Here is an 18,691-nt window from a genome sequence, read left to right as displayed (position 1 = left end):
AGGTTGTTTCCCACTTTTTAATTGGGTTTGATACTGAGTTTTCTGAGTTCCTTATGTATTTTGGATATTCACTCCTTCTCAGACATGGGGTCGCAAATATTTTCTCCCGTTCTGCAGGTTGCTTTTCCATTTTGTTGTGGGTCTGTCTCCTCTTTAACCAACACCAAAATCTGACCAGAAGGCCCAGTTCATCAGAAGCCCTATCGACACTACTAGAGGCAAGAAGAAACTTGTGACAAAGCCAGTGGATGGCAAGGATGTTTCAATAAGCGTAGGGCTGTCCAGGTGGCATCCCATGTTCAGTACTCATCCCTCTGGTTCTCAGACACCTAATCTCTGGTCCTGGATGGTGATTGCTGAGCACAGAAAGACAAGACACCAGAAGCCCTGGAATCAGACGAAACCAGGTGAGTGCTGCTAGAAGCCACACGTATTAAGAGAGGAAAGGAAACTTCTATTTTAGAAAGTTTTCTAATAACAAGCCTAAGCCTTGATTAACCAGAGAACTCAGTGAATCAGAACACACTGTCTGGGACCCAGAGCCTGCTTTTTCCTGGACTTGGGGCTCAGTCAAAGGGTGTTTCTTCCCCCCATCCCCAAGGATGACTGCCCAGACTGTGCTACGAAAAGCTCTAAGCCTGACAGTGTTTTCCATCCTCCCTCGGTCCTGCCTGCCCGGTGTTCCCTCACTGCTTCTCTTCACTATTCTTGCACGAAAAGAGATCTTGGGTGACAGGGAAGTGATGACTCATCTGACATCTGGTTGAATCCTTTTTATTTGCCCTTTTGTTGGCCTTAGGCTCTGATCCTGGGAAATCCGTGTTGCGTTTGGGAATGTTTTTATCTCACAGAAGACACACGTGGATTGCAGTTGGGACTCTGATGATTTAAAGGTCTGATGCGTGTGGCTGTCTGATAGCTCTCTGTTTTCCACAATCCTTTGACTAGAAAAAGAAATCAAAGTGTGTTTTAATCATGCTGACCAGCAAGGGACAAGCACCTCTTCCTTTTGGTTTGTGTCTCTGGTTCTGTGTATTCATGCCTTGCTTGAAAGGTAGGTTTTATTTCTGCTTTATCTCATATCCTCTTTTCAGCTACATGCGCTTGCTCTTCTTTTCTAGTTGTGCTTGACGGAGCAGAGATGAGATATTTTATGAGCAAACATGTACAGGGGCTGCAGAGGAAGGACTACAGTTACAACTGCTAATTAATCTATTTCTTACTGGGTAGGTTTAACATGTAACGTGAGGTTTAGGGGCTGGGGTGGGGAGGACAATGAAACATTGTAAACCATACCTTATTTATTGTCCCACTAAAAATATGGTGATAATAATGATGCAGTTTTCTATCCATCTCTGCTATAGGTATATTCAACTAATCTATTTGTATTTGTATTTAATATATATTTTTTAAACTGTGATTTGTTAGCTGATACTATGACTTAGTCCACGAACACTTCCATTTCGAAGGTAATTGTCATTTTTTGGGGAAGGATGTCATAGTACTATGCTGGAATGAGTCCTAAGAGTAAGATTATTCATTTTAAAAGTTAAGCCTTGGAAATAACTGCTATTCTGCTAAAGAAAACCACATTTCCACGTGCTGGTGGCTTTGTTGGAGCTTGCTTGCTCTTCAAGACTCATGGAGGCTTCTCTACAGGGTCTCGGGGGGAAAGGGAGATGGGTAATGGGGTAATGGAGTGAATTGTTTCTTATCTGTTTCATGTAGAAAATTTCTACCATTATTGATTATGGTAGCAAGAGTGCTATTTTACATTTAAATTTGTTCTTTCTTGCTGAAAGCCCAGAGTTTCAGCATTTCCCACTGCATTTGTCAAACGATTCTCTTTATTTAATGATACAACAGCTATCCTTTTGTTCATTTTTGCGGAATAAATTTTCAGTCCCTTTAATTTTCTTTCTTTCAGGGTGTAAATCCCTCTGGGAAATTTGTAGAACAGTATTTCAGATGTCAAACTTGGCTTCTATAAGGGAAAATATAGAGGGGTATTAATGAAATGGATTATTTCAAATGAAGGCAAGTAACCCAGTTTTAATGCATTCTTGGAAAAATACATACACATTAGACTAGTTAAAATTTAGTGACTAAAATCTTATTATTTAAGAACTAATTTTGAATTCTTTTTTTTAAAAGGTTTTATTTATTTATTTGACAGAGAGAAAACAAGCAGGGGGAATGGGAGAGAGAGAAGCAGGCTCCCCACTGAGTAGGGAGCCCAATGCGGGGCTCGATCCCAGCACTCTGGGATCATGACCTGAGCTGAAGGCAGACACTTAATGACTGAGCCACCCAGGCACTCCTAATTTTGAATTCTTTTTTTTTTTTTTTAAAGATTTTATTTGTTTATTTGACAGAGAGAGATCACAAGTAGGCAGAGAGGCAGGCAGAGAGAAAGAGGGGGGAGCAGGCTCCCTGCTGAGCAGAGAGCCGGATGCGGGACTCCATCCCAGGACCCTGAGATCATGACCTGAGCCAAAGGCAGAGGCTTAACCCACTGAGCCACCCAGGCGCCCCTAATTTTGAATTCTTTAAAAACTATTTAGATAAGTTTGCCTCAGAGACCTTGCACTTACACAAATCTCCAAAATAAGTGAATTCAACGCTGATTTTAAAAAGGAGTATGGCTTGTTAAGATCTTAAGAAAATCGCTAGTTATTTCAGTTTGCTTGGTGGTATCACCAGCGAAGCACCTCACTGACTGTAGAAACAGGTAATTGGATCAGCATTTTGACAGGAAAGGGCAGGACTGCTCCTTAATCACTAGATTAGAGAGGTCATGAGCTATCCTGTGACGTAAGCAAAAACCGGAGTTCATGCTATCCCTTTACACGTGTGCATTAGACTTTTAAAGTGCTCTTGCCAATATTATTTTATTTGATATCACACCAGTTCTGGGCATTACTCTTTTCGTCTTCAGGGCCGAGGAGATCAACTGAGGCTCGGAGAGGCAGGGTACAATGGGCACCAGGGTCCGTCTGTGTGGGTGGACGGAACACAGGGACAGGAGGGCTCCGTCGGCTTAGACATCCCACTGCCTGTGTCACCTGGTGATGGAAGCTGCCAGCATCCCCCATCTGTGAGCACCCTCTCTGCTCCTCTAACCCGTCTGTCTGCTTGGCCACGCAGGTTCTGCTGCCTGTGCATCTGAAGAGAGACTCTTCCACAAACTGTTTTCTCATTATAACCAGTTCATCAGACCTGTAGAAAACGTTTCTGATCCCGTCACAGTGCATTTTGAAGTGGCCATCACACAGCTGGCCAACGTGGTAAGTGCCGCCAGTTCACCACTGGTTCCCAGAGGAGCCCTGACTCTGCCAGGGGTGGGGGTGGGGCAGCCGAGCAGTTCTCGACGTTGTCCCAGTTATTGCATGTGGTAAATATAGAAAAATTAAAAATACGAACAAACACACATCTGCATGAACGTTGGGTCTTCAAAGCCCTCTGGTTGGGAAGAAGAACCTTTCCCATTGAAGCCGTAATTACTCACATCAAGGCAGTGTTTTTCCGGAAGTGCTTTTAGAGGGAGTTGATGAAACAAAGAGGGGAAGGGGAGGTTGAAGGGAGAATACAGAGGGAGCTAACTTCACTGTGCATCTATTAGGCACCAGTCACCGTGTCTACACTTAGTTGCTTTCAGCTGCATTTTATAGCTGGAGGGAAGCTCAGGTAAGCAACCTTCTTAAGGTCATACGACTATAACATGGTGGAACTGGGGTCTTAATCAAGCCCATCCCGACTCCAAAGCTCATGTTCTTTTCACTCCATAGAAAAAGAATGGCTCTAAGTCTTCTACATTATGCAAGAAAGGAAAGAATAAATCACCTTCTTTCATATAGAGTTCCATCCAGCCCTGAAAAAAAAAAAAACGGATGGGAATTTGGAGTTCTTACTTTAATTTATGGCTCCTGAGTTCAAGGGCAAGTAGGACTGCAGTTCTTTTTGAATAATCTTCATGCCCTAGTTGGCAGGAGAGGAGGTAGCTTGCCCTGATATTACAACATAGAGGAGGGTTCTAGCCCCAAGTCATGGGACGGGGCTGAGCTGGCTTGGACCAAATTCCAGGAATAGGCAGGCTCAGGACGTAGGGGGTGAGGATAAAGCATCTCCAGAGAGACAGCAGTGCACAGCAAAGGGAGACCCTTTCATCGGTCCCAGCCTATGGATAAGGACTTCGCCCCTTGGGAAACAATGGTGGCTCTCAAGGTTCACTGGGGAAAGACCTTAAATACAGATGTGAGGTCAGGGCCCATGATATTTCTCCTGTCCATGCTTCCTGGTGGACGAGGCTGACCCTGGCCTGGTCCTCTGGCTTCTGGCCCAAGTTGGAAGTATGTATATACTGGTACGTATTGGTTTAAAAAAGAGTCACATGTTTTGTTTTGCTTAGATGGGCCCACTCATGCCTTTAAAAAATATTTATTTGGTACCTATCCTGGTCCTCTCTACCCCCAAATAGTGTTGTACTGGTTACTGGCCCCCTACTGGGCTGGGAGCCATAATTTACTGTGGAGGGATTGTTGTAAAGTAAGTTTCATGTAAAGTTAGTCTATTTCACTGCACAGCATCACTTCAAATTCCTGGTTGATATACTCTTTCAGAACATTGCTCTGAGGATGGCGGGTGGGGACAGAAGAATACAGATTTGACATTTGCATTTGGCTGCTATCAGAGATTTTAAAAAATAACACAGCCTTAATAAAACAAGTTTAGAAGGTTAACACCAGGTGGCTTCATGGTGTTAGTGACTGTACCACTGTGTTCGGTTGCTCAGGTTAGGCACTGCACAACATCCAGGGGATGCCAATCACACAGACCATGATAATAGACATCTGTGACTTCCTTGAGGAGTTTTGTTAGAAGTCCTACTAACATCCTTGGCTTCCTATCTCATGGGCAACCTCTAGCTGTGAGGGAGACTTGGGAAATTTATTTATTTATTTATTTTTTAGATTTTTTTTTTTATTTGTTTATTTGACAGACAGAGATCGCAAGTAGACAGAGAGGCAGGCAGAGAGAGAGAGAGAGGGAAGCAGGCTCCCTGCCGAGCAGAGAGCCAGATGCGGGACCCGATCCCAGGACCCTGAGATCATGACCTGAGCCGAAGGCAGCAGCTTAACCCACTGAGCCACCCAGGCGCCCCGGGAAATTTATTTTTTTGAGTTGAATTTTATTTACTGAAATAATTATTGTAGATTCATATGCAGTTGTAAGAAATAATAGAAAGATCCCTTGTACACTTCACCCAGTTTTCCCAGGGGCAACCACTAATATGTCTTCCATTTCTAGAATTTTGTCATTTTGAGAAAGTTATATAAAATGGAATAATATAGTATGTAATCTTCTGGGATTGGCTTTTGCACTCAGTATAATTTTCTGGACACTCATCCCAGTTGTTAACTATATCAATAGTTCATTTCTTCTTGGTACAGAGTAGTATTTCATGGTATATTTGCACTGCAGTTCATTTTACTTTTCGCTGGTTGAAGAACATTTGGGTTGGTTCCAGTTTCATTCTATTACACACAAAAGTGCTATAAACTTTCGGGTCTAGGTTTTTGTGTGAATGTAAATCTTTATTTCTCTGGGATAAACCCCCAGGTGTGCAATTACTGGGCCATATGGTAGTTGCATGTTTAGTTTTTTAAGAAACTGCCAAAATGCTTTCCAGAGTGGCTCTATCCTTTTACATTCCTACCAGCAATAAAAAATGATCCAGTTTATCCACATCTTCACCAGTATTTGGTGTTATCACTTTTTTTTATTTTAGCCATTCTAATAGGTATATAATAATATCTCATTGTAGTTTTTTTTTCATTGTAGTTTTAATATGCATTTTCCTAATGACTAATGATATAGAACAGTTTTTCATGTGCTTATTTGCCATCTGTATATCCTCTTTGGTGAAATGTTTGTTTACAGTTTTTGCCCATTTTCTAATAGGCTTGTTTGATTTTTTTTTTTTTAACTGTTCAGTGTTGAGAGTTCTTGCTATATTCTAGGTACTAATGCTTTGCCAGATTTGCTTTGCAAATACAGTTGACCTTTGAGTAATGCAGGGGTTAGGGACACCTGCCCCTACCATAGTCAAAATTCTTCAAATAATTTTTGACTTCTCCAGAACCTAACTACTAATAGTCTAGTGTTGACCTAAAGCCTTACTGATTACATAAACACTTGTTTAACACATATTTTATATGTTACATGTGTTATAGTCTGTATTCTTACAATAAAGGAAGAAAAAATAAAATGTTATTAAATCATAAGAAAGAGAAAATACATTTATAGCACCATGTCCTAAAAATTCTACATATAAATGGACCTGCACAGTTCAAACCTGTGTATTCAAGAGTCAGCTATATTTTACCCTAGTTTGTAGCTTCTCTTTTCATTTTTTTCATGTGGGCTTTCACTCAAACTTTTCCATTTTGATGAGGTCCAATTTATCAATTTTTCCTTTTATGTTTTTTTGCTTTTGGTGTTAAGCCTAAGTCTTTGCCTTATTGCAGGTCCCAGAGATTTTCTTTTTTTTTTTTTTTCTTAAAGTTTTATTTATGTTTCTCATTCAAGACTGTGATCCTTGAGGTTTTTTTTTAAATTTTTGTATAAAATGTGAGGCTTGGTCTTTTTGGTGGGGTGGGGTAGATGCTCCAGTATCATCTGTTGAAAAGTCTATCCCTTTCCCCGTTGAGTTGACTGTGCACCTTTGTGAAAAATCAGTTGAGTGTATTTGTGTGGGTCTATTGCAGGGTCCTCTGTTCCATCCCATTGATCTATGTGACTAACCTTCCACCACTACCACCCAATCTTGATTACTGTAGCTGTATTGTCTTTTTTTTTTTATTTTAAAAGATTTTATTTATTTATTAGAGAGAGAGCAGGAGCAGGGAGAGGGGCAGAGGAAGAGGGGGAGTTAGACTCCCCACTGAGCAGGGAGGCTGATGGAGGGCTTGATCCTAGGACCATGAGATCATGACCTGAGCTGATGGTGGACATTAACCAGATAAGCCGCCCAGGCGCTCAGCAAGTCTTAATATTGGCCAGAGTGATTCCTGCCACCTTATTCTCCTTTGTCACAATCATATTAGTTATTCTGGGGTCTAAGTCTTAAAATAAGCTGCCTATATATATAAAAAACCCTGCTGGGATTTTGAAAGGAATCGCATTACATCTATAGATTAATTTAGGGAGAAGTGACATTTTTATTGTTGTTGAGTCTTCCAACCCATGAATGCAAGATAGTTCTCCATTCATTTGGCTCTTTTTTCATAGCATTTTGTAACTTTCAGCATACAGATCCCATTCATGCAGTATTATGTGTAGATGTGGGTATTTTGTATTATTTGAAGCAATTGAAAATAATGTGCTTTTAATTTTGGTTTCTTCATGTTCATTGTTAGTATATGGAAATTGATTTTTGTATGTTGATCTTATTATCTTGAGATCTTGCTGAACTCACGTCTTAGTTTCAGTATTTTTATAGATTCCGTGGATTTTCCTATGTAGGCAACCATGTCATATGCAAATAGAGATAATTTTATTTCTTTCTTTTCAATCTGTACTTCCCTCCCCCTCACTCCTTTTTCTTGCTGTATTGCATTGACTAGAATTCTCAGTACTGTGTTAAATAAAAGTGGTGAGAGTGGACATCTTTGCCTTGTTCTCAATCTTAAGGAAAAGGTATTCAGTCCTTCACCATTTAGTATAATGATAGCTGTAAGCATTTTATAGAGCTTTTCATCAAGTTGAAGAAGTTATCCTTTATTCCCAGTTTTCAGAGAGTTTTTATCATGAGTTGATGTTGAGCTTTTGTTAAATGCTTTTGTTTGCATCAATTGATATGGTCACATATCAATTTTCTTCTTTACCTTGTTGATATGGTAAATTATATTGATTGTTTTTTGAATGTTGAATCATTCTTACATCTCATTAGTCATGATGTATAACTTTTTATATATTGTTGGATTCAGTTTTCTACTACTTTATTGATGGGTTCACAACAGATATTGATCTATAATTTTCTTTTTTTGTACTGTCTTTGGGTTTTGTGTCAGGATAATACTAAATAAAAAATATTTGGAATTGATCCATCTTCTTCTATGTTCTGGAAGAGATCATATAGAATTGATAATACTTCTTCTTTACATAGTTGGTAGAATTCTTAAGGGGAACTTACTACATCTAGAGACTTCTTTTCCAGGAGTTTTTAACTATAAATCCAATTTTTTAAAATGGCTATAGGCTATTCAGACTGTCAACTTCATCTTCTTTGAATTCAGGTAATTTGTGGCTCTTGAGGTTTTAATCCACTTCTTTTAAATTTTTGAATGTATGATAAAGTTGTTTATAATATTGTCTATTATTTTTAATGGTTACAGGATCTGTAGTGTTCCTATTTCATTTCTGATGTTGGTGAGTTGTGTCCTTGTTTTTGTTTATGCCAATCATGTTACAGGGTCATCAATTTTGTTGTTTATTTTCCCAATAGAATCAGCTTTTATTTCACTGATTTTTCTTTATTGTTTTCCTTTTCAATTTTATTGATTTCTACTCTGTTTAAAAAATTTATTATTTTTTATTTAAGTAATCTCTACATCCAATGTGGGGCTCAAACTCACAACTTCCAAGATCTCAAGAGTTGCATGCTCCAATGACTGAGCCAGCCAGGTGCCCCATAATTTCTATCCTTATCTTTATTTTTCCTTCCTTAAGCTTGCTTTGGGTTCATTTTGTGCTTTCCCCCCCTAATTTCTTGAAGTACAAACTTGGATTACTCATTTGAGGGCTTTCTTTATTTATAATATAAGTATATAATGTTATAATTTTATTTTCAGCACTGTTTTTAAGCTATGTCCTTCATGTTCTGATATGTTGTGTTTTCATTTTCATTCGGTTCTATGTATTTTTTAAAATCTTCTTTGAAGGACACCTGGATGGCTCAGTCAGTTAAGCATCTGACTCTTGATTTTGGTTCAAGTCATGATTTCAGGGTTGTAAGATCAAATGCTGCATGGGGCTCTGTGCTCAGTGCAGAGTCTGCTTGGGATTCTCTTTACTCCTCTCCCTCTGCCCCTCCCCCTGCTCGTGTGCATGCATGTGTTCTCTCTCTCTCTTAAACAAGCAAATAAAATCTCTAAAAAAATCTCCTTTGAGACATCCTCTTTAACACATGGATTATTTAGAGGAGTATTGTTTAGTTCCTGTGGGTTTAGAGATTTTCTTGTTGTCTTTTGTTATTGATTTCTAGTTTGATTCCATTATGGTCAAAACACACTGTACATTTTCAATTCTTTTAAATTGTATGAGGTTTATTTTATGGCTCATGATAAAAATATGGTTTATTATCTTGGTTAATAGTCCATGCATACTTGAAAAATATGGGTATTCTGCTGTTTTGAGTAAGTGTTCTATATATGTCAGTCAGAGGCTATTGATTGATTATATTCTTCAGATCTCTGTTTTTGCTGATTTTCTGTCCAGTGGTTCTTTGGTTGCTGAGGGAGGTGGTATTGAAGTCTCCAACTATAATAGGGGCTTGTTCCTTCTTTCAGCTTTATCAATTTTTGTTTCATGTAATTGAAGACTATTGTTTTGGTGTGTATACAGTTAGGATCATTATGTCTTCCTGGTGAATTGACCCTTCTAGCATTATATAATGCCCCTCTTCGTCTATAGTAATTGTTTTTTTCTGAAGTCTACTTTGTTGGATATTAATGTAGGCATTCCTATAGAAGCCACCTGTTCTCAGGTGGGGTACCAGAAGTCCCTGTGGACCATACATTGTTGTCCTTGAGCGATGGTGAGCCCTGGGGGTGGCTCTGTGATGCGGTACAGCCAGGCTGCACCAATTCCCTTCTCAGACTCTCTAAGTCTTTTGCTGCTCTACCCAGAAGTGTTTTTGCTGCCCTACAGAATGACTCTGGCCACAAAGTTTTCTGGGTGGATGATCTTTCAATGTAAGAGCATATCTGCTGTCCCCCCAATAGCAATTCAAGACAAAGCCCCTGTCTAGTGTTTTGATGGCTTCCCATATCTGAAATGACTAACTTAAAGGCCTTCAAAGTGTAGTCCACCTGGCCTTTCTCATCTCATTCTCTGGTACTCCAAAAGCAACTCAATTTGAAATTGTAACTCTAATCCTTTGAGGCAGGCTGGGTGTCAACTAATTTATTTTCCCAAGAAGGAGATACAGGGCAATGGTCCCAGGAATGTGGACTGGTACTATGGGTCTCTGGCCTCCTCCAGCTGGGCTGACTGATGGCAGTGCCCATGACCATTGGTGTGGTTTAGAGTTGGGTGGAAAACAAGACTTGTCAGAACAAGTTCTGATTCATAAAGTTGGCTGACACCCCTGACGATGTCCACACCACATGGAGCCTCACCAGCTTGTGGACGTGTTGGGGGGAGAAGGGGATATTGTCAGGATGATATTGCCAACAGATGTGAATTATCTGAACACAGTGTACTAGTTCACAGTGTACACTAGTTCTATCAACACAGTATACTAGTGTACAGTGAAGACGCAGTCCTTGGAAGATGCTTATGACATGTACCACTGAGACTTTTCTAGACTTCATAGTTAGTCCATTCCTGATTGGAAGCCAGCAGATTTATTGACATGGCTCTGCTGGAATCTATAGGGCACAACATGACCTTTTCTTAAACAGAAGTCACCAACCTTAGGCTTGGGTAATTATAAAGTCATGGACTGCTTGGCCAATGGATAAGTATAGCCTTTTTTTGGTTTGTTTGTTTGTTTGGTTTTGTTTTTTGTTTTTTGTTTTTGCTTTTCCTGGCTAGTAGGAAACCATAAATGTAACTCTTCTGTTGACCTTTTAAAACCCTGGGGCCTACCATGACTTGATACAAACCCATTTGAAGAAGGAAGCTTGGCAGGTGCGGTAGTGAACTAGAGAGCCGCTCAGTGAAAAAGAGCAGATTGGGGCCTGAGTCCTGGCCACAGCTCTGTCAAACACAGTTGAATTCATTTACTCTGAGAGTGTCCATGTATCTTGTAAAGCAAAGTTTATAAGTTGTTTGTTTTTATTTTTTTAAAGATTTTATTTATTTATTTGAGAAAGAGCTCAAACGATGTTGACTTTGAGAGAAAATGTGGCTTAAAACTGTCTTTCAAATCTGATTTAAGTCTCACCTCTTTTGTGAAAACTTTCTTTTTCTTTTCTTTTTTTAAAAGATTTTATTTATTTATTTAAGAGAAAGCAGGAGCAGGGGGAGAAGCAGAAGGAGAGGGAGAAGCAGACTCCCTTCTGAGCAGGCAGCTGGACACAGGGCTCGATCCCAATCCCAGGACTCCAGGATCATGACCTGAGCTAAGGCAGCTGCTTAACTGACTGAGCCACCCAAGTGCCCCTTGTGAAGCCTTTCTGATCTCTGCAGCTTGTAAAGATTTATGATTCCATGAAAGGAGGAAGAGAAGGTCAGTGGGAAGGGAGTGGAATTATTGCAGATGGTGATAAGTATCAGAACCTGGTTCATTGTTTTTACCATCTTCATCCCCAGTCCTTGAAAACCTCCCAACCTCAACTATGCTCGGCACTCTCTAGGCTCTGAGTCCTGAGCCCAATTGCCCCTTGAAATGTCAGCCTTAGCTCACCATGGAGTTTTCCAGCTGGGACTACCCCTCTGCTGCAACACATCCCAATTCTTTTCCAAGCCATGCTGATTGCTTCAATCATTCATTGTTCGAATATTTATTGAGTACCTACTATATGCTCTATAAATGCTAGGACTGCAGCAGTAAACAGGATGGAAAAATTCCCTACCTTCATGTGTCTAAGCAATTAATTGGGGAGACAAAAACATCAATAACAGTTATAAATCCCATGAATAAAAATAGAGAGGGATGGACACATACTTACACACATGTGCACACACATCTATTTTAGACAGCATGGTCAAAGAAGGCTTCTCTGAGGAGATAGTTTAAGCTGGTAACTAAATGGTCTGAAGAGAGTTATGGAGCTATCTGAAAGAAAACAGTTCAGATCAATATCCCAAATATAATGTGTTCATAAGCAGCTAACAGCCTTCAGTGGGAAAACTACAGAAAACATATCCAGAACTTTCATCAACCTTACAACACAACAGCTTGGAAGCTGTTGTGGCCCAGTGCCCAGGGCCCAGTGGCCCACAGTGCGTTCCCCAAACTTACCAACTGGGGCACTTGGGTGGCTCAGTTGGTTAAGCTTCTGCTTTTAGCTCAAGTCATGATCTCGGGTTCCTGGGATTGGGATAGAACCTGGAGTCAGCCTCCTTGCTCAGCAGGGGGTCTCCTTCTCCCTCTCCCTCTGCCCCTTTCCCCTGTTCATGCTCTCTCTCACACTCTTTCAAATAAATAAATAAAATCTTAAAAAAAAAAGAAAAAGTTTTCATGGAAGAGGTGAGACTTAGATCAGATTTGAAAGACAGTTTTAAGCCACCTTTTCTCTCAAAGTCAACAGGGTTGGAACCAGATGTGAAAATATATTTCTGGTTGTATTTTATAAGTTGTTTTTTTAGTCCTTTTTGTTTTCCTCCATTAGTATGAATAACTCAGATTTGGCTCTCCTTTGTTGTAATTCTTGTTCTAAGATCCACCTGTATTAGCAAGTACATTTAAGGCTAAAAAATACTGTTTCTTTTTCCCAGGATGAAGTCAACCAGATCATGGAAACCAATCTGTGGCTACGTCACGTATGTGTCCTTCCCTTAGACGTGTCTTACTTAGGCACCAACCTAACAATGTCTAATGAATAAACTCTGCTAGCATTCCCTCTTTCCATCTCCAATTTCTAACAGAGCATAAAATATTATCTGTCATCAAAGCCTAAAGTTCAGCTCTGGTCACAGCTGCTTGATGTAAACGTCACAGGTGCAGAAACATAGTGATAAAGTTCTCCGGGTCATAGAGACCTCTTGCTTCTGGTTTCTGCCCTCAGGTATCCTATTTCTATCTGTAACTTGAGCCCCACAGTCAGTTGCTTGCCCACTCTTTGGTCCTGCTGTGCCAGGTCTAGGGAAGTCAGGAACTGAGTATGAGAGCACGTGCATTAGATTCCCACCAGCTTGTTTTATCAGTTACACCATCTTATGCTTCCCTCTTGTCTTAATCTTCTACACAGACTTTGTAACAAGTTCATCATTATACACTTGAACTATCTTTTTAATATTAGAAATGAGTTGCTACTCCAGTGTGAATATAGTCTATGGAACATACAAGTTGAGTTTTTAAACTTGGCCAGCTAATTAATAATCAATAGTTAATTATCTAAGTTATATTTGCCAAAATCAGCTCAGCTACGTAGCCCTCTATTCCACATGGATTTACCCTCTCAACTTTTGATAGAAACCAATGTATTCTTGGGCGCCTGGATGGCTCAGCTGGTTAAATGTCTGCCTTTGGCTCAGGTCATAATCCCAGGGTCCTGGGATGGAGTTCGCATGGCTCCGTGCTCAGTGGCGAGTCTGCTTCTTTCTCTGCCCCTCCTCCCGCTTGTTCTCTTCCTCTCAATCTCTCTCTCACACACACACACACACAAAAAAAAAGAAAGAAAGAAAGAAAAAGAAAAAGAAAAGAAGAAAAACCAACGTACTCTTTATTTATTTTTTTTAAATAGGCTCCATGCTCTGTGTGGGGCTTGACTTCATGACCTTGAGATCAAGAGTTGCATGCTTTACTGACTAAGCCAGCCAAGTGCCCTCCAATGTACTCTTTAAATTAGAACATACTTTTTTCCAAAACCCCTGCTAAACCAATATAGAATTAACATTGGAAGAAAGTTACTAAGAATTTTTTATTCAATTGATTTCTATTGCCTTTAGATCTGGAATGATTATAAATTGCGCTGGAACCCAATGGAATATGATGGCATTGAGACTCTACGTGTTCCTGCGGATAAGATCTGGAAGCCAGACATTGTTCTCTACAACAAGTATGGGCTTCTGACAGAAGTAGTCTCTTTCCAAAGTTGCCTTTGGTACAGCAAAGGGAGTGTTACTAATGGTGTCTGGTTTACTTTGCAGTGCTGTTGGCGATTTTCAAGTTGAAGGCAAGACAAAAGCTCTCCTTAAATATGATGGCATGATAACCTGGACCCCACCAGCTATTTTCAAGAGTTCCTGTCCTATGGATATCACTTTTTTCCCTTTTGATCATCAAAATTGTTCCCTGAAATTTGGTTCCTGGACATATGACAAAGCGGAAATTGATCTCCTAATCATTGGATCTAAAGTGGATATGAATGATTTTTGGGAAAACAGTGAATGGGAAATTGTTGATGCTTCTGGTTATAAGCATGACATAAAATACAACTGCTGTGAGGAGATATACACAGATATAACCTATTCTTTTTACATTAGAAGATTGCCAATGTTTTATACCATTAATTTGATCATCCCCTGTCTCTTTATTTCATTTCTAACTGTGCTGGTCTTTTACCTTCCTTCTGATTGTGGTGAAAAGGTGACACTTTGTATTTCAGTTCTGCTTTCTCTGACTGTGTTCTTGCTCGTAATCACGGAAACCATCCCGTCCACGTCTCTCGTGATCCCACTGGTAGGTGAGTACCTGCTGTTCACCATGATCTTTGTCACCTTGTCCATTGCGGTGACCGTGTTCGTGTTGAACATACATTTTCGCACCCCAACAACACACACCATGCCCAAGTGGGTGAAGACGGTTTTCCTCCAGCTGTTACCCCAGATTCTGATGATGAGGAGACCTCTGGACAAGAAGAGGGAGACAAGTTCTGATAAAAACTCCAAAGGCATTTCCAGTAGGTCCACCAAAGTCAACTTTGACCATCGCAGAGAGACCAAACTTCCTACGGCATGTTGCCGCTGTCCGAAGTCAAGTGAGCTTGCCACCAGCAAGAGAAGATTAAGCCATCAACCTTTACAATGGATGGCTGAGAGTTCAGAGCCCTCACCTGATGTCGAAGATGTAATTAATAGTGTTCAGTTCATAGCAGAAAACATGAAGAACCAAAATGAAACAAAGGAGGTAGGTTCATAGCCCCTCTAGTCTGTCCACCTGCAGCAGGCTTAGAGGCATTTTATAGATCAGCAATGTGTGAGTTCCCTTTCCAAGAGGGTCAGGAGCATTACTCTAAGACCAAGTGGTTATTATGCAGTTATGGGTGAAGTAAACCACAGCCTCATTGCAAACCTCCACCTCCAGAAATGGTAACTCCAGTGAAATCTGGTTAAAGTAAACATTCAGGACAAACTTGGTTAATGAAAGTTTTTCTTTTTCTTTTTATGTTTTTTTTTTTAAGGATTTTATTTATATATTTGAGAGAGAGCATGAGAGCACGGAGGGTCAGAGGGAGAAGCGGGCTCCCCACCAAGCAGGGAGCCTGAAGTGGGCCTCGATCCCAGGACTCCAGGATCATGACCTGAGCCGAAGGCAGTTGCTCAAACCACCTCCAGGTGCCCAATGAAAGTGCTTCTTAAAAACAGTGGCAGAGGGCACCTGGGTGGCTCAGTTAGTTAAGCGACTGCCTTCGGCTCAGGTCATGATCCCGGAATGCCGGGATCGAGTCCCACATCGGGCTCCCAGTTCCACGAGGAGTCTGCTTCTCCCTCTGACCTTCTCCCCTGTCATTCTCTCTTTCACTCTCTCTCAAATAAATAAATAAAATCTTTAAAAAACAATAACAATAACAACAACGGTGGCGGAGGGAAGGGTGAATGGGGAGACCTGCTCGCAAATCAGCCTGCAGTTTGAGAGTGCTGGAAGAGGGGAGTGAGTCCTCTGCAATTCCAGCCCCACTGATTTCTACTGTAGAGTGATTCAGGTGCAGACTGAATGAGCTTCAGGGTTATTTTTAGCAGCAACATATTCTGCTTTTGTTGCCCAGAACCTAACTATAGCAGCAAGGACCTCCCCCATCCTCCAAAGAGAGAGCTCAAGAAAATCATGCCAGTTTCCCACATCATCAGGATGACCAGCTGAGGGCATCTGAAAACCTGTGCCAGGTGTCTGGGTTTGACCTCATACTGTAGCCGCCCGCATCTGTATCTCCTAGTTAAAGGACGGCGGGAGACCTGAAGTCTGTCCATCCCGTTGGTGCAGAGGAGGGTACTGTGACTGCGGGTCACAAAGCAGGGGGTGGGGGATGCATCCTGGGACAGGTGAGCCCAGAACTGTGCTCTCATGGTGACACCTTCATAACATGGAGGGAAGAGTTGTTGATTTAAACACCACCAGGTGGGGCTGTCAAGACACAACCCGAGACCTAGGTCTCAAGCATAAGCTGGAGGCGTAATACATTGGAGGTCAGAAACTGGAATGTTACAGGATTTTTTCCCTCTGTCGGTGCCCGCAGTTCTTGGTCATGCCGCTTCGAAGAAGGAAGAGGTAGACCAGACAGAGTGGTGGGCAGCAAAGCAAGGTTTATTGAGGGATAGACAAGTGATAGCACAAAAGCTTCCATGGAGTGAGGGACGCCAGAGGGTTGCCGCGGGAGTTTCTAATCTAGGGTTTGTATGGGCTTGTTGGCGGGCTGTTTTATCTGATGAGCCCTCCCTGCACCTGTCACCCAATCAGGCTTCTGTCATAGGGGAAAGGATGGAGGGCTCCTTCCAGGGTGATGTAAAGTCCTTTTAATAGTGGTTTCCTCTTAGGGCGGTGGGGGGTTGGGGAGAGGCTCGGGCCGGGGCTGTTCCCTGCCTGCCTTCAACTACCCTTCACCAGAAAGACATGAGAAATGCAATAAACAGCAGCATGACTTGCGGGCTGGAGGGCTGCCTATGCCTGAGAAGGGGGCCCTCCATCCTTCCTCATGTCCTGCACTCCTTGCCTCCAACCCATTTCCCAGACTTGCCAACAAGTCAGAATATTCAGTGCCAGTGGCAAAGGTTGAGCTATCACGGGAGTGCTTTTTTTGCAGGAAAAGTCTTCTGTGCCCCGTGCAGTCCTGCTCACTCTGTTACCATCCACATGAGGCATGGAAGGGTTTGCATACTCACGCTCTTTGGACAAAAGTTCTGTGAACTCTATAGGCAACATGGCTTAACCAGGATAAAACTAATATTTGCTTTAAAAATTGCCAGAGAAGTTTTCTTTGAAAAAGAAGCAGTTTATTTATGAGACAAAGTGCATTTCCTAAGGTTTCCATATATATTTTTTAATTGTTTCAACTTTTTGTTTGCCTTTCAGGTAGAAGATGACTGGAAATATGTAGCCATGGTGGTGGACAGGGTCTTTCTTTGGGTATTTATAATTGTCTGTGTGTTTGGAACCGCGGGGCTCTTTCTACAGCCGCTGCTGGGGAACACGGGAAAGTCTTAAGGATGTATTTTCCTTTTAGCTTTTGAAACTTACAGATGCTGTATTTGTTTCATGCTCCCGACCATCAGGAAAGGGATGTAAAGGTTTCCGTCCAAGTCCCCCATTTACTGAAGCTGATGGCTAGATGGAGAAAGAGGACTTTATTGCAAATCTGGAGGCTGAATGCCCTCCTTTGTAGCACAGGGGAGTGCCTAAAGATGTTTTATAATCCTGGAGCCCAGAGTTGGCAGCATCCACAGGCTTCTCTTTTCTGGATACGTCTGACTTCCAGGAGCATGAACGACCATGAAATCAACCATGTAATCAACATCAAACCACACTAGAACGGAGTACTCTTGTACCTCCAGTTTCCGCTGCTTATCATCCAGACAGGGAGCTCCAACTTGTGCCTTGTGGGCTCCTGTAGCACTGGGGAACTATTACACGCTTGCTTCCTTAGGCATGCCTCTGGGATGTACTCAGACATGTCAACACTATTTGATATATTAATAGGCAAAAAGTAATAGGTCATCAGGGTCTAACCCAGCAGGCTGCATTAATTAGCCTTCATCTGTCAAGAAACTTGAGTGGTAACCCAACACTGTGCTAGGCATGGCGAGGGCCACCATTCCCAAGTGCTTGCAGCTTTTTCAGAAAAGTCATAAACACAGAGATCTCTAGGACCGGGCAATGCATGGGGAATGTGCCTAGAGCAGCCAGACTGGGAGAGCATGACGTGTTGTGGCCGCACAAACGTGAAGGACCTTCCGCTGGGGGTTAAAGTTGTGGCTGTTCTTGTCCGCTGTTTCCGTTTGTTAGTTGTAGATAAGGCTCCAAATAAGGTTATTTCTTCTGTAAGAAATTGTGTTCTGGTACCTTTTGGAGCAATACCATCTCTGAGAGGGACACTTTGGGATTTCTGTTTCATTCCACTCTAATTTATCTTCACGTTTGTTGTATAAATATTATTGTAATAAAAAATGTATTTCAAGTCAGAAAAAAATAAATCTACCTAACAAAGGAACTCATTTTGTTCTTGCCTTTCCCCATCTCGTCCTTGTCTGTGCACGCACACAATTTTACACTTCACTTTTACCTTTCAATTTTGTATTTTGCTGTTTTCTCAAAACATGTCCGCAGTATTTCTCCGTGATGTTACAGAGGCTTGAATGGGGGGTGTCCCTATCGGTTGGGGATGGTGGTGCGGGTGGTGAGAGAATTCACGGGAGGCAGAACAAAGGAGATTGAAGTTTATTGACTACGCTGCAAGGGAGCAGCGGGCAGGACAGCGAGGGACAGATGGTCTGCCATGAGGTGGTGGTGAGGGGCTATAGGTACAGGGTGGAATGAGGGAGGTATGGGAACGAATGGAATTTTCCCTTTTTTGGTAACCGTGCCTGG

The 18,691-nt window shown here is 41.6% G+C and overlaps 1 protein-coding gene across 2 annotated transcripts; it reads left to right on the top strand.

Annotated features, from left to right (window-relative positions):
* The first annotated feature begins 710 nt into the window (after positions 1 to 710).
* Positions 711 to 18,036, top strand: LOC111144533 (cholinergic receptor nicotinic alpha 6 subunit). 2 transcript variants are annotated; one of them, XM_022498852.1, is made up of 6 exons: positions 711 to 1,054; positions 3,148 to 3,287; positions 12,667 to 12,711; positions 13,840 to 13,949; positions 14,041 to 15,019; positions 17,180 to 18,036. In XM_022498852.1, the coding sequence occupies exons 1-6, from the start codon at positions 976 to 978 to the stop codon at positions 17,309 to 17,311; spliced, it is 1,485 nt and encodes a 494-aa protein (XP_022354560.1). In that variant the 5' UTR covers positions 711 to 975; the 3' UTR covers positions 17,312 to 18,036. The 2 variants fall into 2 exon arrangements, with proteins under 2 accessions (XP_022354560.1, XP_022354561.1); XM_022498853.1 differs by lacking the exon at positions 12,667 to 12,711 and having other exon boundaries at positions 976 to 1,054.
* The last annotated feature ends 655 nt before the right edge of the window (positions 18,037 to 18,691 follow it).

The sequence above is a fragment of the Enhydra lutris genome, unplaced genomic scaffold, assembly GCF_002288905.1.
Source record: "Enhydra lutris kenyoni isolate GAN:26980312 unplaced genomic scaffold, ASM228890v2 scaffoldscaffold11, whole genome shotgun sequence".
In the NCBI taxonomy this organism is placed as follows: domain Eukaryota; kingdom Metazoa; phylum Chordata; class Mammalia; order Carnivora; family Mustelidae; genus Enhydra; species Enhydra lutris.
The sequence above is the reverse complement of the archived record's forward strand: the minus strand, read 5'-3'. Positions and strand labels throughout refer to the sequence as shown.

Excerpts from the sequence above, each read along its gene's own strand:
- LOC111144533 (XM_022498852.1), top strand. The coding sequence starts at position 976 with ATGCTGACCAGCAAGGGACAAGCACCTCTTCCTTTTGGTTTGTGTCTC. Across the intron at positions 12,712-13,839 it reads CCAATCTGTGGCTACGTCAC|ATCTGGAATGATTATAAATT; the intron begins GTATGTGTCCTT and ends TATTGCCTTTAG. Across the intron at positions 15,020-17,179 it reads ACCAAAATGAAACAAAGGAG|GTAGAAGATGACTGGAAATA; the intron begins GTAGGTTCATAG and ends TTTGCCTTTCAG.